Source organism: Schistocerca nitens, chromosome 4 (assembly GCF_023898315.1).
Source record: "Schistocerca nitens isolate TAMUIC-IGC-003100 chromosome 4, iqSchNite1.1, whole genome shotgun sequence".
Classification (NCBI taxonomy): Eukaryota; Metazoa; Arthropoda; class Insecta; order Orthoptera; family Acrididae; genus Schistocerca; species Schistocerca nitens.
This window is the reverse complement of record NC_064617.1, coordinates 377,792,960-377,813,868: the sequence shown is the minus strand read 5'-3', so window position 1 is coordinate 377,813,868 and position 20,909 is coordinate 377,792,960. Positions and strand designations below refer to the sequence as shown.

The window sequence follows — 20,909 nt, the reverse complement described above, 5'->3', positions numbered from 1 at the left end:
TCTTGGTGGAGCAATTTTAATGGCCAGTAGTGTCTCATTATCAGGTGGGAACTGCAGTGACATTACATAAATGTAGGGAACATGAAATAGCAAACATATATAAAAGAGAGGAAAAAAAAAAATCTTACATCCAAGTCTTATATGGTGTGAATCAGCACGTGTCCACTATACTGCTGTTCACACATTTGTCAATTTGTAGAATGAGTGATACGTGTACCACATGGAAAACTATATAAACATACAGAAAGCCTGACGCAAGCCTAGATTAGATGAACGGTTCAAACAGAAAACTGACGTCAGGCATTGAACACACAGGGTAAACTCCAACATAGGCCGATATACACATGTCTTGTACAGAGGTAATTGACGACTAACTCTTCGCAGAGAGAAAGAGAGCGTTGACAAAGATGGTCTCCGAGGTTGCACGTGACCTAAGTGCAAAGGGTAGAGGGACGAACCGCCACGGCGTTTCGTTACCAGCTTGAGATATTACGTAAATGGCGATCAAAAGGTTCCGTATGAGGGCACTGCCACAGCACATATGCAACATAGCGCGATTCCGATGCAGGTATAGAAGCACCGTTATATAGGCAAGGGATTAGTGCGTCATTCGTGTCTTTCCGATGTGCGTGCGGTAAATGTGGAAGCGTGAACTATGGCGAAGTTTTTACAAAATGCAGGACAAACACCAGTAGACATCCATCGAAGAATGAAGAATGTGTATGAGGCAGCATGTCCGTCGAAAACCACTGTTGTGGAATGGAGCGGGAAGTTCCGTGCTGGTCGCGATTCGACGGGAAGCCAGCCTCATCCGTTACGCCATTCCTAGTAGAAGACACTTAAGCACCTGCCCTATAGTTGGAATCTCTTCCCATGCTATTATCGCGCGTTCGGCCCCTTAAAAAAGGCCTTGAAGTGTCCACCCAAGGATGTGTAGCATTAATCAAATGGGTATCTTCAACATGACGCATCGGTAGGATGATTGCCTCAATGGTCACGGTGATTTTACCTGATTTGGCACACCGATTCGGGAGTGTACGGCTTCCTAACGGAAACTTTTTTTATCGCCCCTTATAAATAAACTATGAACAGCATGTCAACTGTAGTGGTATGGGCCGAGACAGCAGGACGGTGTCATATTCAGGGCACGAACTTCAGCCAGGCCACACAGCATTTAGCCATACGGACAACTTCTTCAACAGCGACTCAGTTCTCCAGGCAAAGAGCAGCATTGTTAAGTTTTCACGGTACTGAAGTATACGGTAGTATACGCCTTCGGCATTAACATGCACGATTTCTGGGCCATCATTGGTTGGCAAGGCAAGGCTAAGGGAGTCATTAACGCTCTCCTGATGCAGCTCTCATCAGCGCAGCGGTGATACGAATCAGTGACGGCTGCTGCACAACCTCCGCCATCTGGCCGCTTGCGCCCTGCTGCCGCTTCCAGTTGACAGCTTGTCAGAGGTCCTGCGGCCGCTTTTGGTCCGCGATACGAACTGCTTCCTAGCCCCAAACCTGCCACCCACTGCTCTCTAGCCACCGTTCCAGGGTTTGACCGTGGGCACCGACTATCACTGACGCTGAATGTCGGCTCGCTCCACCTACAGCCACGGGAACTGAGACGCCGTCCACTGACTGCACGGTGAGTGCTCACACGGGCGCGTCCACGCCAGCCCACTTCCGTCTGCGGTTCATCACCCACCACCTGACGCCCGACAGCCGTGAGCACGTAGTTTCTACTCTTGTTTACTGAAGAATCAACAAACTGTTTCATGCCTACATCTACATCTACATACATACTCCGCAATCCAACATACGGTGCGTGGCGGAGGGTACCTCGTACCACAACTAGCATCTTCTCTCCCCGTTCCATTCCCAAACAGAAAGAGGGAAAAATGACTGCCTATATGCCTCTGTACGAGCCCTAATCTCTCTTATCTTATCTTTGTGGTCTTTCCGCGAAATGTAAGTTGGCGGCAGTAAAATTGTACTGCAGTCAGCCTCAAATGCTGGTTCTCTAAATTTCCTCAGTAGCGATTCAAGAAAAGAACGCCTCCTTTCCTCTAGAGACTCACACCCGAGTTCCTGAAGCATTTCCGTAACACTCGCGTGGTGATCAAACCTACCAGTAACAAATCTAGCAGCCCGCCTCTGAATTGCTTCTATGTCCTGCCTCAATCCGACGTGATAGGGATCCCAAACGCTCGAGCAGTACTCAAGAATAGGTCGTATTAGTGTTTTATAAGCGGCCTCCTTTACAGATGAACCACATCTTCCCAAAATTCTACCAATGAATCGAAGACGACTATCCGCCTTCCCCACGACTGCCATTACATGCTTGTCCCACTTCATATCGCTCTGCACTGTTACGCCCAAATATTTAATCGACGTGACTGTGTCAAGCGCTACACTACTAATGGAGTATTCAAACATTACAGGATTCTTTTTCCTAGTCATCTGCATTAATTTACACTTATCTATATTTAGAGTTAGCTGCCATTCTTTACACCAATCACAAATCCTGTCCAAGTCATCTTCTATCCTCCTACGGTCACTCAAAGACCTTCCCGAACACTACAGCATCATCAGCAAACAGCCGCACATTGCTATCCACCCTATCCAAAAGAGCGTTTATGTAGATAGAAAACAACAGTGGACCTACCACTCTTCCCTGGAGCACTCCAGATGATACCCTCACCTCCGATGAACACTCACCTACATGTTCGGCACCTCCTCTCCATTTCCTCCAGAGTACCACTAGCACATAACCACCTACGCTTTTACACAACCAACAAATGTATAAAACATTAAATGAAAACCATTACTACTAAAACATGACATTACTTGAGGCAGCCTGATTGACAAATTATGCTTGAAATTACTTTGCGTGTCAGCCTAATGGCTGTCAGTTAGGAATTAAAGTATCAGTCCTATTCACATAAAATGTGACTGAAGTTTTTCAAATACCTCCTACCTCATAGAATGACTTTGTGTGTTTTCTCTCCAGTCTTTCCCTCTTTCTTATGCCTGTTCTTTCATGTTTCCCACATTATGTATAGCTTTTTTTGTCTAATTGCAATTGACCCTTGATAATGGTGTTTCTACCGATACTGGTTCATTCTGGGGAATAAAATAAAAACTTTACAGTCGTGGTGAGACGATTTCCTTCAAGAGATACAGTGCCCCTGTCGGATCCTGCAAAAGTCAGTTATTTTACTACTTTTATCAGCTGTCCTCACGATAACTAGGACTGGTTGAGGGGTGGTGGGTAATGGCTGAGGGAGAGTTTCACTGAAACCCAGTGGTGCTTCTTCACTTAAATGTGAGACGCGGATCATGCATATTCAACATGAACTTCATATAACATTCGCCCTATCGTGAGTCACTGTCATCACGCAGTGTCCTTTCTAAAAAACAGTTCCAAAGCACAGACGCATAAATATCTGCCCGAGTGGCTTTTTAATTCACAAGGACCTCTACTGAACCTTACGCAGCCATGATTGTTAAAGTGAGGCTCTAATAATAAGCTGCACTCACATTGAGCACAGAACACTGCACAGGCTATGAACCTTCCCCCTAAAATTTCAGTACATATTACATACATAGGGGTAATGCAGGAGTAGGTTTAATAATGAATAAAAAAATAGGACTGCGAGTAAGCTACTACAAACAGCATAGTGAACGCATTATTGTGGTCAAGATAGACACGAAGCCCACGCCTACTACAGTAGTACAAGTTTATATGCCAACTACCTCTGCAGATGATGAATAAATTGATGAAATGTATCGTGAGATAAAAGAAATTATTCAGGAAGTGAAGGGAGACGAAAATTTAATAGTCATGGGTGACTGGAATTCGACAGTAGGAATACGAAGAGAAGGAAACGTAGTAGGTGAATATGGATTGGGGCTAAGAAATAAAGGAGGAAGCCGCCTGGTAGAATTTTGCACAGAGCATAACCTAACCATAGCTAACACTTGGTTCAAGAATCATGAAAGAAGGTTGTATACATGGAAGAACCCTGGAGATACTAAAAGGTTTCAGATAGATTATATAATGGCAAGACAGAGATTTAGGAACCAGATTTTAAATTTTAAGACATTTCCAGGGGCAGATGTGGACTCTGACCACAATCTATTGGTTATGAACTGTAGATTAAAACTGAAAAAAACTGCAAAAAGGTGGGAATTTGAGGAGATGGGACCTGGATAAACAGAAAGAAACAGAGGTTGTAGAGAGTTTCAGGGAGAGCAGTAGGGAACGATTGACAGAAATGGGGGAAAAGAAGTACAGTAGAAGAAGAATGGGTAGCTCTGAGGGTTGAAGTAGTGAAGGCAGCAGAGGATCAAGTAGGTAAAAAGACGAGGGCTAGTACAAATCCTTGGGTAACAAAGAAATATTGAATTTAACTGATGAAAGGAGAAAATATAAAAATGCAGTAAATGAAGTAGGCAAAAAGGAATACAAACATCTCAAAAATGAGATCGACAGAAACTGCAAAATGGCTAAGAATGGTTGGCTAGAGGACAAATGTAAGGATGTAGAGGCGCATATCACTACAGGTAAATTAAAGAGACCTTTGGAGAAAAGAGGTCCACTTGCATGAATATCAAGAGCTCAGATGGAAACCCAGTGCTAAGCAAAGAAGGAAAAGCAGAAAGGTGGAAGGAGTATATAGAGGGTCTATACAAGGACGATGTTCTTGAGGACAATATTATGGAAATGGAAGAGAATGTAGATGAAGATGAAATAGGAGATATGATACTGCGTGAAGAGTTTGACAGCGCACTGAAAGACCTGAGTCGAAACAAGGCTCCGGGAGTAGACAACATTCCATTAGAACTACTGACAGCCTTGGGAGAGCCAGTCCTGACAAAACTCTACCATCTAGTGAGCAAGATGTATGAGATAGGCGAAATACCCTCAGACTTCAAGAAGAATATCATAATTCAAATCCCAAAGAAAGCAGGTGGTGACAGATGTGAAAATTACCGAACCATGAGTTTAATAAGCCACGGCTGCAAAATACTATCACGAATTCTTTACAGACGAATGGAAAACTGGTAGAAGCCGACCTCGGGGAAAATCAGTTTGGATTCCGTAGAAATGTTGGAACACGTGAGGCAATACTGACCTTACGACTTATCTTAGAAGAAGGATTAAGGAAAGGCAAACCTACGTTTCTAGCATTTGTAGATGGCAGATGGCAGTTATAAGAATCGAGGGACATGAAAGGGAACCAGTGGTTGGGAAGGGCGTGAGACAGGGTTGTAGCCTCTCCCTGATGTTATTCAATCTGTATATTGAGCAAGCAGTAAAGTAAACAAAAGAAAAGTTCGGAGTAGGTATTAAAATCCATCGAGAAGAAATAAAAACTTTGAGGTTCGCCGATGACATTGTGATTCTGTCAGAGACAGCAAAGGACTTGGAAGAGCAGTTGAACGGGATGGACAGTGTCTTGAAAGGAGGGTATAAGATGAACATCAACAAAAGCAAAACGAGGATAATGGAACGTAGTCGAATTAAGTCGGGTGATGCTGAAGGAATTAGATTAGAAAATGAGACACTTAAAGTAGTAAAGGAGTTTTAATATTTGTGGAAGCAAAATAACTGATGATTGTCGAAGTAGAGAGGATATAAAATGTAGACTGGCAATGGCAAGGAAAGCGTTTCTGAAGAAGAGAAGTTTGTTCACATCGAGTATTGATTTAAGTGTCAGGAAGTCGTTTCTGAAAGTATTTGTATGGAGTGTAGCCATGTATGGAAGTGAAACATGGACGATAAATGGTTTAGACAAGAAGAGAATAGAAACTTTCGAAATGTGGTGCTACAGAAGAATGCTGAAGATTCGATGGGTAGATCACATAACTAATGATGAGGTATTGAATGGAATTGGGGAGAAGAGGAGTTTGTGGCACAACTTGACTAGAAGAAGGGATCGGTTGGTAGGACATGTTATGAGGCATCAAGGGATCACCAATTTAGTATTGGAGGGCAGCGTGGAGGGTAAAAATCGTAGAGGGAGACCAAGAGATCAATACACTAAGCAGATTCAGAAGGATGTAGGCTGCAGTAGGTGGGGGAGATGAAGAAGCTTGCACAGGATAGAGTAGCATGGAGAGCTGCATCAAACCAGTCTCAGGACTGAAGACCACAACAACAAACAACATTTCATACATACACTGATAGCAAAAAGTGTCACATAGAAACTTCCTGGCAGGAAGTTTCATATCAGCGAACACCCCGCTGCAGAGTGAAAATCTCATTCTAGTGTCACATAGATTTGAAACTCTCATAAATTTCAACCGTAATTGATATACACGATGTAGCACCCGCAATATAGAGTCTAAGACAAAAGAAAAAGAAAACTACGCACTGCGAAGAAATTATCCGAATGGGCACGAAGAGAAAGAGCTTCACAGATTGAGTAAGTCAGTAACGCATTGGTCCACCTGTGGCCCTTATTCAAACAGTTATTTGGCTTGGCATTGATTAAAATAGTTGTTGGATGTCCTCCTAAGGGATATCGTACCAAATTCTCTCCAACTGGCGAGTTAGATCATCAAAATCCCGAGATAGTTGGAGGGCTCTGCCCATAATGCTCCAAACGTTCTCAATTGGGGAGAGAGCCAGCGATCTTGCTGACCAAGATAGTGTTCGGAAAGCAGTAGAAACTCATGCTGTGTGCGGACGGGCATTATCTTGCTGAAATGTAAGCTCAGGATGGCTTGCCATGAGGGGCAACAAAACGGGACGTAGAAAATCGTTGACGTACGACTGTGCTGTAAGGGTGCCGCGGATGACAACCAAAGGGGTCCTGCTATGAAATGAAGTGGCGTCCCAGACCAGCGCTCATGGTTGTCCGTCACATAACGGACGATATTCATGATGCGTCTGTTTTTGTCACAGAAGAGGCAGCAGGGCACTCATTGACCTGGACCCCGTTCCAGATGGTGGATGGAAAGCTGCAGCAGGCTGCGTCGGGCACAGCGGCCCAGGCCGAGGAGGCCTCATTTCGAGCCCCCGAACATGTGAAGGTGGTCTGTTTCACAGCGACTAGGCCCATTGTGGCGGCGGAGTTACGGGCGGCCAAGTGCCTAGGAAGTCAGGCAGCAATCGGAGGCTCGAGGCTGGGTGATGATAGCAGCTGCACCACATGGACGACGTCGTCTTCACGTCAGCATTTGGGACAGTTTGGGCGTCGTAACATAGCCTAGCTATCCGATGGTAATTGGCTGGCCCCAGAGGGTACAAATGCTACCTTCTGGTACCTGATTACGCGGAAAAAGTGTCACGGTCACATTCCTCTGTGTCGCCGAATACATCTGTTTCAAAGGGTGATCAGTGCCCGACAACTCAGTCGTTGCCTTGCGGAAGTAGATCGGATGCGAAGGTTGCAGAGTGGCAGAGCGTGCTGTGACAGCAGGTCGTTGACTGCGGCAGTCAGTCCCCAGAACCTTGTGCGGCTGCAGGACCATTTGGTTCACTACATTTTATCAAATGTAAGTAATCTGTATACATTTGTGCTGATTGAGGAAACTACATACGTCATCGAAAAAAAACTTTCGTGAGCATGGACAAACTACTTTAACTTTAGTGGTAAGTCTTACGTACTAGAAAAGGTTTTTAACAATGAGTTGTGCGTCAGTAGGGCAGATGGTAGACGTCTTTTTGAATGCACATGAAACAGCTTTTTTAAAGAAAAATGTTAAGTAGAGCGATAAACTACATACGTAAAGAAGATATATTGACGGTTTCAAGGATTCGAGGATGAAATTAATGGATTGGTGAGTGATCGTAACAAGATTCATAACAATATTGTAATTACAGTAGAGCATATACAACATTGATGTTTAAATTATCTTGCTTAAATGATCACGAACTAGAATAACAGACTACAGTTAGGAATACACAGGGCACTCACGTTCATAGGAGCAGTAACTGATAAGATATCATGGAATACCCATAAAAATAAAATATAATTCTTTAAAAATGCAGTGCGTATGAGTAACGTCATTCTATTAAGCCCTAAGAACAAGGATGAAAAAATGAAAGCACTTAGAAAATTAGCAGTAGAAAATGTTTACGAGGCCTGTTTAATAGATAGGATTGATGAGCTGTGGGACACAGACACCAGCAAAACGAGATAAATCCGCAAAAATACAGTCATATCATTTTGGGGAATCATCTGCTATAAACGGACGCAGTTATTCAACAAGAGATAATTTAAAAGTGCATTGTTGGAGCAAGGGCTGATGCATAAGATTATCACAGGTGAGAAATGGATGGTGAAAGTGAGAGTTTATGTAATAAAATGTCAAGGTTGTGAGATTTGGCGTGCGGATCAGACAGGAGGAATTTAAAATAAATTTCCAAGCGCACAAGAATAAAGAGAATGGTTCAATGGCGGTACCAAAGCACCTTCACAATGACCAACGTTTGTTAGGAAGCTTTACTGACGGCATGAACGTATTGTATTTAGAAAGAAAAGGTTGGCTGCTGTCAGATTTGGAGGAAATAAACATATTTTTTGCTTTAACAGAGGGATGTGTGAATGATTTAAATGTAAAGACTGAAGAATTCAAGGCGCATTTCTGAACCCACTTCAGCGATCTTCTCGTGAAAATCAACCACCAACCTAATCTTCTTAATTTTAGTAACGTGAATGTTTCCTGTGGGTTATGTTAAACGGATGCAAACATTACAACCTAGGTGCAAGATTGTTTTTAGAATTTAAGAGGTCCAGAAGAAGAAATAGATAAATCCAATTTTACATTTTTTTTAGTTCTCGCCAGTATGTAAAAGTATGGAACAGACTCAATATTTCTTACTATAATAAATGGGAAAAAACTAGCTCAGTCATACTGGAAATGAGCTTTGAAAAGAAGCCGTCGGAATGCACAATGGACATGAACGGATGCAGGTGATCAGACAGAATGCTTACATACGTGTCATCTGTCACAGTCGTATCTAGACGTATCAGGGGTCCCATATCACTCCAACTGCACAAGCCCCACGCCATTACAGAGCCTCCACCAGCTTGAACAGTCCCCTGCTGACATGCAGGGTCCATAGAGTCATGAGGTTGTCTCCATAGCCGTACACTTCCATCCGCTCGATACAATTTGAAACAAGACTCGTCCGACCAGGCAACGTGTTTCCAGTCATCAACAGTCCAATGTCGGTGTTGATGTGCCTAGGCGAGGCGTAAAGTTTTGTGTCGTGTAGTCATCAAGCATACACGAGTGGACCTTCGGCTCCAAAATCCCATATCGATGATGTTTCGTTGAATGGTTCGCACGTTGGCACTTGTTGATGGCCCTGCTTTGAAATCTGCAGCAATTTGCGGAAGGGCTGCACTTCTGTCACGTTGAACGATTCTCTTCAGTCGTTGTTGGTCCCGTCCTTGCAGGATCTTTTTCCGGCCGCAGCGATGTCGGAGATTTGATGTTTTACTGGATTCCTGATATTCACTGTACACTAGTGAAATGGTCGTACGGGGAAAACCCCAGTTCATCGCTACATCGGAGATGTTGTGTCCCATCACTCGTGCGCCGACTGTAACACCAAATTCAAACTCACTTAAATCTTGATAACCTACCATTGTAGCAGCAGTAACCGATCTAACAACTGCGCCAGAGCCTTGATGTCTTATATAGGAGTTGCAGACCCCAGCGCCGTATTGTGCCTGTTTACATATCTCTGTATTTGAATACCCATGCCTGTACCAGAGACTTTGGCTCTTCAGTGTAATATACACTACTGGCTATTAAAATTGCTACACCAAGAAGAAATGCAGATGATAAACTGGTATTCATTGGATAAATGTATAAGACTAGAACTGACGTGTGATTACATTTTCACCCAATTTGGGTGCATAGATCCTGGGAAATCAATACCCAGAACAACCACCTCTGGCCGTAATAACGGCCTTGATACACCTGGGCATTGAGTCAAATAGAGATTGGATGGCGTGTATAGGTACAGCTGCCCATGCAGCTTCTACTCGATACCACAATTCATCAAGAGTAGTGACTGGCGTATTGTGACGAGTCATTGCTCGACCACCATTGACCAGACGTTTTCAATTGGTGAGAGATCTGGAGAATGTGCTGGCCAGGGCAGCAGTCGAACATTTTCTGTATCCTGAAATGGCCGTAAAGGACCTGCAACATGCGGTCGTGCATTATCCTGCTGAAATGTAGGGTTTCGCAGGGATCGAATGAAGGGTAGAGCCACGGGTCGTAACACATCTGAAATGTAACGTCCACTGTTCAAAGTGCCACCAATGCGAACAAGAGGTGACCGAGACGTGTAACCAATGGCACGCCATGCCACCACGTTGGGTGATACGCCAGTATGGCAATGACTAATACACGCTTCCAATGTGCGTTCACCGCGATGTCGCCAAACACGGATGCGACCATCATGATGCTGTAAACAGAACCTGGATTCATCCTGAAAATGACGTTGTGCCATTCGTGCACCCATGTTCGTCGTTGAGTACACCATCGCATGCGCTCCCGTCTGTGATGCAGCGTCAAGGGTAACCGCAGCCATGGTCTCCCAGCTGATAGTCCATGCGCCTGCAAACGTCGTCGAACTGTTCGTGCAGATGGTTGTTGTCTTGCAAACGTCCCCATCTGTGGAGTCAGGGATCGAGACGTGGCTGCACGATCCGTTACAGCCATGCGGATAAGATGCCTGTCATCTCGACTGCGTGATACGAGGCCGTTGGGATCCAGCACGGCGTTCCGTATTACCCTCCTGAACCCACCGATTCCATATTCTGCTAACAGTCATTGGATCTCGACCAACGTGAGCAGCAATGTCGCGATACGATAAACCGCAATCGCCATAGGCTACAATCCGAACTTTATCAAAGTCGGAAACGTGATGGTACGCATTTCTCCTCCTTACACGAGGGATCACAACAAAGTTTCACCAGGCAACGCCGGTCAACTGCTGTTTGTGTATGAGAAATCGGTTGGAAACTTTCCTCATGTCAGCACGTTGTAGGTGTCGCCACCGGCACCGACCTTGTGTGAATGCTCTGAAAAGCTAATCATTTGGATATCACAGCATCTTCTTCCTGTCGGTTAAATTTCGCGTCTGTAGCACGTCACCTTCATGGTGTAGCAATTTTAATGGCCAGTAGTGTAGGTAGAGAATTTAGAGCGTTAAAATAATCCACGACTGTACAGCACTTGTTATGCTAGCCAAAGCAAACACAATAATGGCACAAACATGGCGTCCGGACTCTGAGGTCTCACTCAGGCACGACGTCATCGACAACCAGTCTGACTAGAAATGCTCTTCACCCGCTTCCTGTGCTTTAGGTAGCGGACGCCGGTATGCAGCATCAGCAGCAGCAGCAAGTGTGCTGGCTCGGCCCGCCGCTGGACTACTCGTTCCGCGGTCTGCGCGCCGTGGAGGAGCTGTCGGCCAGGGGACCACGGCGCGGCCGGCGCGGCTACCGCAGGGCGCCCACTGGCCACTACCGCTGCCAGGCGCTGCGCCTCAACAACAACGCCATAGCCACCGTGCAGGGGCTCTTCTCTGTCGCCCGCCTGGTAAGCTCACTCTCTTCTCCAGCCCCTCTATCAGGGGTGTTCAAGAAGTAAGGCAACACATTTTTGTTTCTCTGCCAATTTCGGTAGAGAAAATAGGGAATCTGTTGTGGGACATCGTGGAATATTCCCCTTCACCGTCCTAGAGTTCCATGAAGTACTGACAGGTGGTGGCGCTACACTTACTCTTCAATATGGCGTTTGTAGCGGAGGTGAGTTCCAAGCAGAGAGTTGTCATCGAGTTTCTCTAGGCGCTTGCAGAATGTCTGCAGAGACCTGGCAGTGAACAGAAGCACGGTGAGTCGTTGGGCGAGGTGTCTCTCATCATACCAACAAGGTCGCGCAAACCTGCCCGATCTCCCTCGTGCAGGATTGCCGCACACAGCTGTGACTCCTGCAATATTGGAACGTGAGGACACTCTCATTAGGATGATCGACAGATCACAATCAAACACCTCGCTGCTCACCTGAATGTCCCTGCTGGTAGTGCTGACGCACTCGTCCACCAGTTGAGGTATTTAACTGTGTCTGCCCACCTGGTTCCTCGCTGCCTAAAAGAAAACTTCCATCTGTTTCGCCCAGTGAAGGATGCACTCCAAGGGATACAGTACGTTGATGAACCAAGACGTTGGCTCTGACGTCGACCAGTAAAACCTCAACGTACAGTTACACAGACCCTCCAATTAAGGTGGCATAAGGCCGTCGCACTGCACAGACATTTTGAATAAAGCGGTTTGTAACCAAGACACTTGGGAATTATAGGGTCTATTCCAATCCTGAATAAAACCAACCTGCTTTCAGAAAAAAATGTGTTGCATTACTTATTGAACGCCCCTCGTACGTTAGTGGGACGAATATCTCCATAATACATACGATGATTTTGCTAAATCTACATCTACATACACACCCCGCAAGTCACCCTGTGGTGCACAGCACAGGGTACCATGTACCATTACTAGTCATTTCCTGTCCTGTTCCACTCCCAAATGGCACGAGGGATAAACGACTGTATTGTGCCTTTATATGACTCCTAGTTTCTTTTAACTTCGCGGTCCTTACGCCAAATGTATGTTGCCGGCAATGGAAAGAATCGTTCAGCAGTCAGTTGCAAATGGCTGCTCTCCAAGCTTTCTCAAGAGTGCTTCACGAAAAGAATGTCGTCTTCCTTCCAGGGATTGCCATTTGAGTTCACGAAGTATCTGCGTAATATTCGCGTGTTACTCGAACCCACTGGTAACAAATCTAGCAGCGAGCTTCTAAATTGCTTCAATATCTTCCTTTACTTCGACTTGCTGCAGATCCCAAACACTCGAGCAGTATCAAAGAACGGCTCACACAACTGTTCTACAGCCGATCTCCTTCGTAGATGAGCTTCACTTTCCTAAATTTTTCCCAGTAAATCGATGTTGGCCATTCGCATTACTTACTATCGCCCTTATGTGCTCATTCCGTTTGTTATTGCCTTACAACATTGCGTCTACATATTTAATCTACATGCCTTTACCAAGAACCACATCACTAATACTTCACTCGAACATTACAGCATTCTTTTGCCTACCCACCTGCATTACCTTAACTTTTTCCACATTTAGAACAAGCTGCAATTCATCACACCTAGTAGAAAGTCAAATATATCCTGTCTCCTCCTGCAGCGACTCAATTTCGACACATTCCCGTACACTACAGCATCATCAAAAAATTTATGTGTACAGAAAATAACAGTGGTCCTATCACACTTCCCTGAGGCATTCCTTCTCTGATGAACACTCACCGTCGAGGACAAAATACTGGGTTCTGTTGCTTATGAAGTCTTCGAGCCGCTCACATGTCTGGGAACCGTATGTTAGTACCTTCGTTAACAGTTTTCAGTGTGGCACCACGTCAAACGCTTTCCGAAATCTAGGAATATTGAACGTCCTTGTTGCCCTTCATCTATGGTTCGCAAGATATCGTGCGAGGAAAAGGCAAGCTGAATTTCGTACGAGCGATGTTTTCTAAATTCTTTCTGATTTGTGGACAGAAGTTTTTCGTCACAAGTAAATTTATTATATTCGAACTTAGAATACTTTCAACAGTTCTGCAGCAAACCGATGTTAAGGATATTGGTCTGTAATTTTGTGAATTCGTTCCTTTATCCTTCTAACATAGAGGATTCGCCTGCGCTTTTTTCCCAGTCGCATGCGACTTTGCGCTGGGCGAGAGATTCTCTATAAATCCAAGCTAACGAAGGGGCAGTTCCCGTAGGGTACTCTCTGTAAAATCGAATCGCGATTCCGTACGGACATGGCGACTTATTTGTTTTCAACTCTTTCAGTTGCTATGTCCTCCGTACGACAGTCTGTGCGACGGTCAAACGATGGCATGTCTGTACGATCCTCCTGCGTGAATGACTTTTTTAAACGCGAAATTTAAAACTTCGGGTTTCCTTTTGCTGTCATCTATTGCCGTACCAGACTGGTCGACGGGTGTCTGGATAGAAACTTTCGACCCGCTTAGTAATCTTACGCAGGACCAGATTTTTTTTTTTTTTTTTTTGTTGGCAAGATCCTTCAGTAAGGCATAACTGTGCATTCTTTTCCAGAAGCATGAATTTCTACTAATTTCTGCCTGTCGACATTTCCAGGTTCTTTTTTGACCCAAGCTAGCCTCTCAGCATTTTCCGAATTTTGTTATTGGGTTTTTTCCTTCCCCTAATCTTCTCATTATTTCTCCACAGTGCCATTTACATGAGGAAAAGATTAGTGTTTAACAACGAGGTCACCAGAGAGGGAGCACAAAGTTGGCTTAGGGAAGAATGAAGAAGGAAAATGGCAGTTCCCTATCGAAGAACAATCCCGTCATTTCCCTTAACTCACGGATGGCCGGACGCGGGTTTGAATCGTCCTCGTCCCGAACGCGAGTCCATTATGCTAAGCACTGCGCTACCCCGATCGGTCGCGATTTACAATCAGTTTAAAGTTCACACATAGTTCCTCTAAGTCCATTAATGTGGAACAAAGTAATGTCCATTCACTGTTAAGTAGGATGCAAACAATTGCTTATCTGCTCTTTCTGGTATAAATACTCTTGCGGACAAATTGCATAAAACTGACCTTGTGAGGATAAGGACGCAGGAAGGTCACACGGACATACGGCCAGAAAAACGTTCCAGCAGGGAAACACGCACTTGAAGGCGGAGATCAAAGATCTTTGACAGGGTAGGTGTCAATGACCGAAAGCACCCACGAGAAAACATCAGGCAAGTACAAACGCTCTGTCTGTACTAGTGTTTTAGCTTCACACTCAAGAGGGCTGTGACGTGGAGCACCTTCACGTACTAGCCACATTGCCTTTCGTACCATCAAAGTCAAGTGTTCCAGCAGGGAAGGCAGGGTCGCGCGCAGTAAGTGAAGATACAACTCGTCTCCGGGAGTTGTGGAAGAGTGACTGGTTCCACAAAGTGGTCACCAATAATCCCCGCCCACATTTTGAGCCTGAACCCGTGCTGATGGTGCGCTGTAACCACACATACCATGAGGTTTCTCTGTAGGCAGCAGGTGGCTGTTCCGAAGACTGGCGCCTATCATGACTAAGTGACTGACAAACCCAGCACTGCCCGGCTATTCTCTTTGCGAATTTTCTATTCGAAAAAATGCCATACATTTGTGAAAACATTTTTGAAATTATTAGAACATTTTTGAAATTATGAAACAGTCGTACAGAGAAATATGCATAATGTGAAATGTTCGAAATGGTTCAAATGGCTCTGAGCACTATGGGACTTAACATCTTTGGTCATCAGTCCCCTAGAACTTAGAAATACTTAAACCTAACTAACCTAAGGACATCACACACATCCATGCCCGAGGCAGGATTCGAACCTGCGACCGTAGCGGTCACGCGGCTCCAGATTGAAGCGCCAGAACCGCACGGCCACACCGGCCGGCTAATGTGAAATGTATAAGTACAGTATGTAAATTAAGGAACATCATCCCGGACAGTTTCTCTACACTGGGAGCAGCTGCTTCGCGGGTCTACAACGCAATCTGTAAATGTCTCTATGGCAACGACTCTTCATAGTTCTGTAGAGGGCTATTGCCTTCGCCTCCAGCCGTTTGCGCTTCGCAATTGAAAGCTATCACAAGAGCTGCCAGTTGTCAGGGATTTTCTTAAGTTGACTGGACTGTTACGAGTGTCTTAGTAGTAAAGAATAAATGTATGAAAACTTTATGCATGATACAACAATTTTTCAAGCATCTTAGTGCTTATGACGTCATACCTCTTGAACTGTGTGTCATTCAATGATGTATTTGGGTAGGTACATTCATGCAGTATATGTGGATAGTGTCTGTTCTTGTTGTTGTTGTTGTGGTCTTCAGGCCTGAGACTGGTTTGATGCAGCTCTCCATGCTACTCTATCCTGTGCAAGCTTCTCTATCTCCTAATACTTACTGCAACCTACATCCTTCTGAATCTGCTTAGTGTATTGTTCTCTTGGTCTCCCTCTACGATTTTTACCCTCCACTCTGCCCTCCAATGCTAAATTTGTGATCCCTTGATGCGTCAGGACATGTCCTACCAGCCGGTCCCTTCTTCTTGTCAAGTTGTGCCACAAACTCCTCTTCTCCCCAGTTCTATTCAATACCTCCTCATTAGTTATGTGATCTACCCATTTAATCTTCAGCATTCTTCTGTAGCACCACATTTCAAAAGCTTCTATTCTCTTCTTGTCCAAACTATTTATCGTCCATGTTTCACTTCCATACATAGCTACACTCCATAGAAATACTTTCAGAAATGACTTCCTGTCACATCTATACTCGATGTTAGCAAATTCCTCTTCTTCAGAAACGCTTTCCTTGCCATTGCCAGGCTACATTTTATATCCTCTCTACTTCGACCATCATCAGTTATTTTGCTCCCCAAATAGCAAAACTCCTTTACTACTTATGTGTCTCATTTCCTAATTTAATTCCCTTAGCATCACCCGACCTAATTTGACTACATTCCATTACCCTCGTTTTGCTTTTGTTGATGTTCATCTTATACCCTCCTTTCAAGACACTGTTCATTTTGTTCAACCGCCCTTCCAAGTCCTTTGCTGTCTCTGACAGAATTACAAAGTCATCTGCGAACCTTAAAGTTCTTATTTCTTCTCCGTGGATTTTAATACCTACTCCGAACTTTTCTTTTGTTTCCTTTACTGCTTGCTCAATATACAGATTGAATAACATCAGGGAGAGGCTACAACCCTGTCTCACGCCCTTCCCAACCACTGCTTCCCTTTCATGTCCCTCGATTCTTATTACTGCCATCTGCTTTCTGTACAAATTGTAAATAGTCTTTCGCTCCCTTTATTTTACCCTTGCCACCTTCAGAATTTGAAAGAGAGTATTCCAATCAACATTGTCAAAAGCTTTCTCTAAGTCTACAATGCTAGAAACGTAGATTTGCCTTTCCTTAATCTTTCTTCTAAGATAAGTCGTAGAGTCAGTATTGCCTCATGTGTTCCAACCTTTCTGCAGAATCCAAACTGATCTTCCCCGAGGTCGGCTTCTACCAGTTTTTCCATTCGTCTGTAAAGAATTCGCGTTCGTATTTTGCAACTGTGACTTATTAAACTGATAGTTCGGTAATTTTCACATCTGTCAACACCTGCTTTCTTTGGGATTGGAATTATTATATTCTTCTTGAAGTCTGAGGGTATTTCACCTGACTCATACATCTTGCTCACCAGATGGTAGAGTTTTGTCAGGACTGGCTCTCCCAAGGCTGTCAGTTGTTCTAATGGAATGTTGTCTACTCCCGGGGCCTTCTTTTGAGTCAGGTCTTTCAGTGCTCTGTCAAACTCTTCACGTAGTATCGTATCTCCCATTTCATCTTCATCTACATCTTCTTCCATTTCCATAATATTGTCCTCAAGTACATCGCCCTTGTATAGACCCTCTATATACTCCTTCCACCTTTCTGCTTTCCCTTCTTTGCTTAGAAATGGGTTTCCATCTGAGCTCTTGATATTCATACAAATGGCTCTCTTTTCTCCAAAAGTCTCTTTAATTATCCTGTAGGCAGTATCTATCTTACTCCTAGTCTGATAAGCCTCTACATCCTTATATTTGTCCTCTAGCCATCCCTGCTTAGCCATTTTGCACTTCCTGTCGATCTCATTTTTGAGACGTTTGTATTCCTTTTTGCCTGCTTCATTTACTGCATTTTTATATTTTCTCCTTTCATCAATTAAATTCAATATTTCTTCTGTTACCCAAGGATTTCTACTAGCCCTCGTCTTTTTACCTACTTGACCGTCTGCTGCCTTCACTATTTCATCCCTTAGAGCTATCCATTCTTCTTCTACTGTATTTCTTTCCCCCATTCCTGTCAATTGTTCCCTTATGCTCTCCCTGAAACTCTCTACAACCTCTGGTTTAGTCAGTTTATCCAGGTCCCATCTCCTTAAATTCCCACCTTTTTGCAGTTTCTTCAGTTTTAATCTACAGTTCATAACCAATAGATTGTGGTCAGAGTCCACAGCTGCCCCTGGAAATGTCTTACAATTTAAAACCTGGTGCCTATATCTCTGTCTTACCATTATATAATCTATGTGATACCTGTCAGTATCTCCAGAATTCTTCCATGTATACAACCTTTTTTTATGATTCTTGAACCATGTGTTAGCTATGATTAAGTTATGCTCTGTGCAAAATTCTACCAGACGGCTTCCTCTTTCAGTTCTTCCCCCCAATCCATATTCACCTACTATGTTTCCTTCTCTCCCTTTTCCTACTCTCGAATTCCAGTCACCCATGACAATTAAATTTTCGTCTTCCTTTACTACCTGAATAATTTCTTTTATCTCATCATACATTTCATCAATTTCTTCATCATCTGCAGAGCTAGTTGGCATATAAACTTGTACTACTGTAGTAGGCATGGGCTTCGTGTCTATCTTGGCCACAATAATGCGTTCACTATGCTGTTTGTAGTAGCTTACCCGCACTCCTATTTTTTTATTCATTATTAAACCTACTCCTGCATTACCCCTATTTGATTTTGTATTTATAATCCTGTATTCACCTGACCAAAAGTCTTGTTCCTCCTGCCACCGAACTTCACTAATTCCCACTATATCTAACTTTAACCTGTCCATTTCCCTTTTTAAGTTTTCTAACCTACCTGCCCGATTAAGGGATCTGACATTCCACGCTCCGATCCGCAGAATGCCAGTTTTCTTTCTCCTGATAACGACGTCCTCTTGAGTAGTCCCCGCCCAGAGATCCGAATGGAGGACTATTTTACCTCCGGAATATTTTACCCAAGAGGATGCCATCATCATTTAACCATACAGTAAAGCTGCATGCCCTCGGGAAAAATTACGGCTGTAGTTTCCCCTTGCTTTCAGCCGTTCGCAGTACCAGTACAGCAAGGCCGCTTTGGTTGGTGTTACAAGGCCAGATCAGTCAATTATCCAGACTGTTGCCCCTGCAACTACCGAAAGGGCTGCTGCCCCTCTTCAGGAACCACACGTTTGTCTGGCCTCTCAACAGATACCTCTCCGTTGTGGTTGCACCTTCGGTACGGCCATCTGTATCGCTGAGGCACGCAAGCCTCCCCACCAATGGCAAGGTCCATGGTTCATGGGGGGAGGATAGAGTTAGTATCCAGGATAGAGTTAGTATCAAGGAGTAATAAATTCAAACGTCAAGCATGATGCGACAGTTTTCAAGCATCTCATTGTTTATGACGTCATATTTCCTGAACTATGTTAGGTATATGGTTCTTATCGCCGCAGCGATTGTTGCTTGACAGTGAAGGACATGAGGGCCAAGTCTGTCTGAAATCGCTCAACTGCTTTAGGAGCAGAGATCAGCAAGAATGTTCCTACTGCGCTACTTTTTTGGGACGCTTTACTTGGCTAACAACAGTCATGAAGCTGTAAAGTGCCACAGATTCCGTTAAGTACCACGATTTCCTTTGACTATTTATATCTGTTATGATAACCATCTCTCGGGACAGTCATAGCTGCTAATATCAAACTTTTCTCTCAGCACATTACGCATACGTTTTTCCGTAACGCGACTTGCAGCTTCATGCATATTCATGTAAACCAGGATGAAAAACGCTACTATCATAGCACAAAAAAGGAGATTGTGTATTGGGAATGTAAAAGACGGGAACTAGCTTTACGGCTTATATAGCAACTTCAAGGACATTAAACCAAAATATCTTGACATATCCGCGCTTTTTTACTTTTTAGTATTAGTATGCATGTCATGTGAAACAATGCACCGTGTCAAATAAAGTAACATGATTCACAATCTCATGTCGTACCACATGATATTGATCCCAAAGTTACCATTTTACCTTAATCCGGCGGAACAGATGAGTGCATGGATGAATTCTTCCTCTTTAAGGCTATCTAGGCACCTCAGTAATTACCTGTTGCTAAAGTAGCAGCGGCTATCTGACAAGTTCATAAAGTTCAGTGCACCTCCGTAAGTAAATTAAGCAACACTGGGATCCACGTGAATTATAACTAGAGGTTATTCCATTAAGCAAGAATAAGTGTGATCTTTCCAAACATGGGAGCATCGACTTTACATAAGCAAGGGCGGGATAAAATACCGGCAATCAGATCTCCTGAATACAAAAATTCATTTAATGAAATTGCACCATTAATTTATCAGATTTCCAACATAATTCTATTGTCTACTTCTTAGCATCAAACTAACATCATTGTTCATAAGAGCTATTCACTTCTCAGCATAATACACGTGAGACCAACTTTAAACCCTTTATAAATATCGAAGAACTTTGTTGGGTATAGACGATACTAGTGAACGCGGCAGAGTCGCCGCCCAAACCACCGAACTACAGTGGCTCACTGATCTCATTTCCATCGACAAACTCCCCAGGCGCTCCACAGATCCAGCTGCCTTAATCCCTCGTAGCTCTCTGTCTACAGGTTGTTCCATCTCTCTTGTTTCTAACGTCACAAAACGAGTGTCCCCAGAACAACACAAATTATTAAATAAAAGTATATTTCTCAAAAGTTACTAACGGCGTTGCATGCGTGCTATCAGGAAAAGAAAAGTGAGACTAATTGGTAGATTCTGTATTAATTGGAAAATGAGATAAACTGTTGTTAATTTTACTGATACTTGTGTAAATTAGTCGTATAAAAGAAACATATGTAACTCATTTGGTGTAAAGCGTCTTTCTTATAGGAAATGTCTCGTCTTTCTATTCTACCATTCAGATTGGTGATATCTCTCGCCATTCCCTCATTTGTTCATGTATTTAATTTTAAGCTTATTATTTTTCACTTTTTCTAATAAGTAAATATATTACATCGTCTTAAG

The 20,909-nt window shown here is 43.7% G+C and overlaps 1 protein-coding gene across 1 annotated transcript in view; it reads left to right on the top strand.

Moving 5' to 3' along the window:
• Positions 1 to 20,909, top strand: part of LOC126253145 (leucine-rich repeat-containing protein 51-like) — a 40,927-nt gene that overhangs the window by 14,380 nt on the left and 5,638 nt on the right. The window contains exon 3 of the mRNA XM_049954289.1: positions 11,341 to 11,574. Coding sequence (XP_049810246.1) covers positions 11,356 to 11,574 — 219 coding nt within the window. The 5' untranslated portion in view covers positions 11,341 to 11,355. The remainder of the gene's footprint in view (positions 1 to 11,340; positions 11,575 to 20,909) is intronic.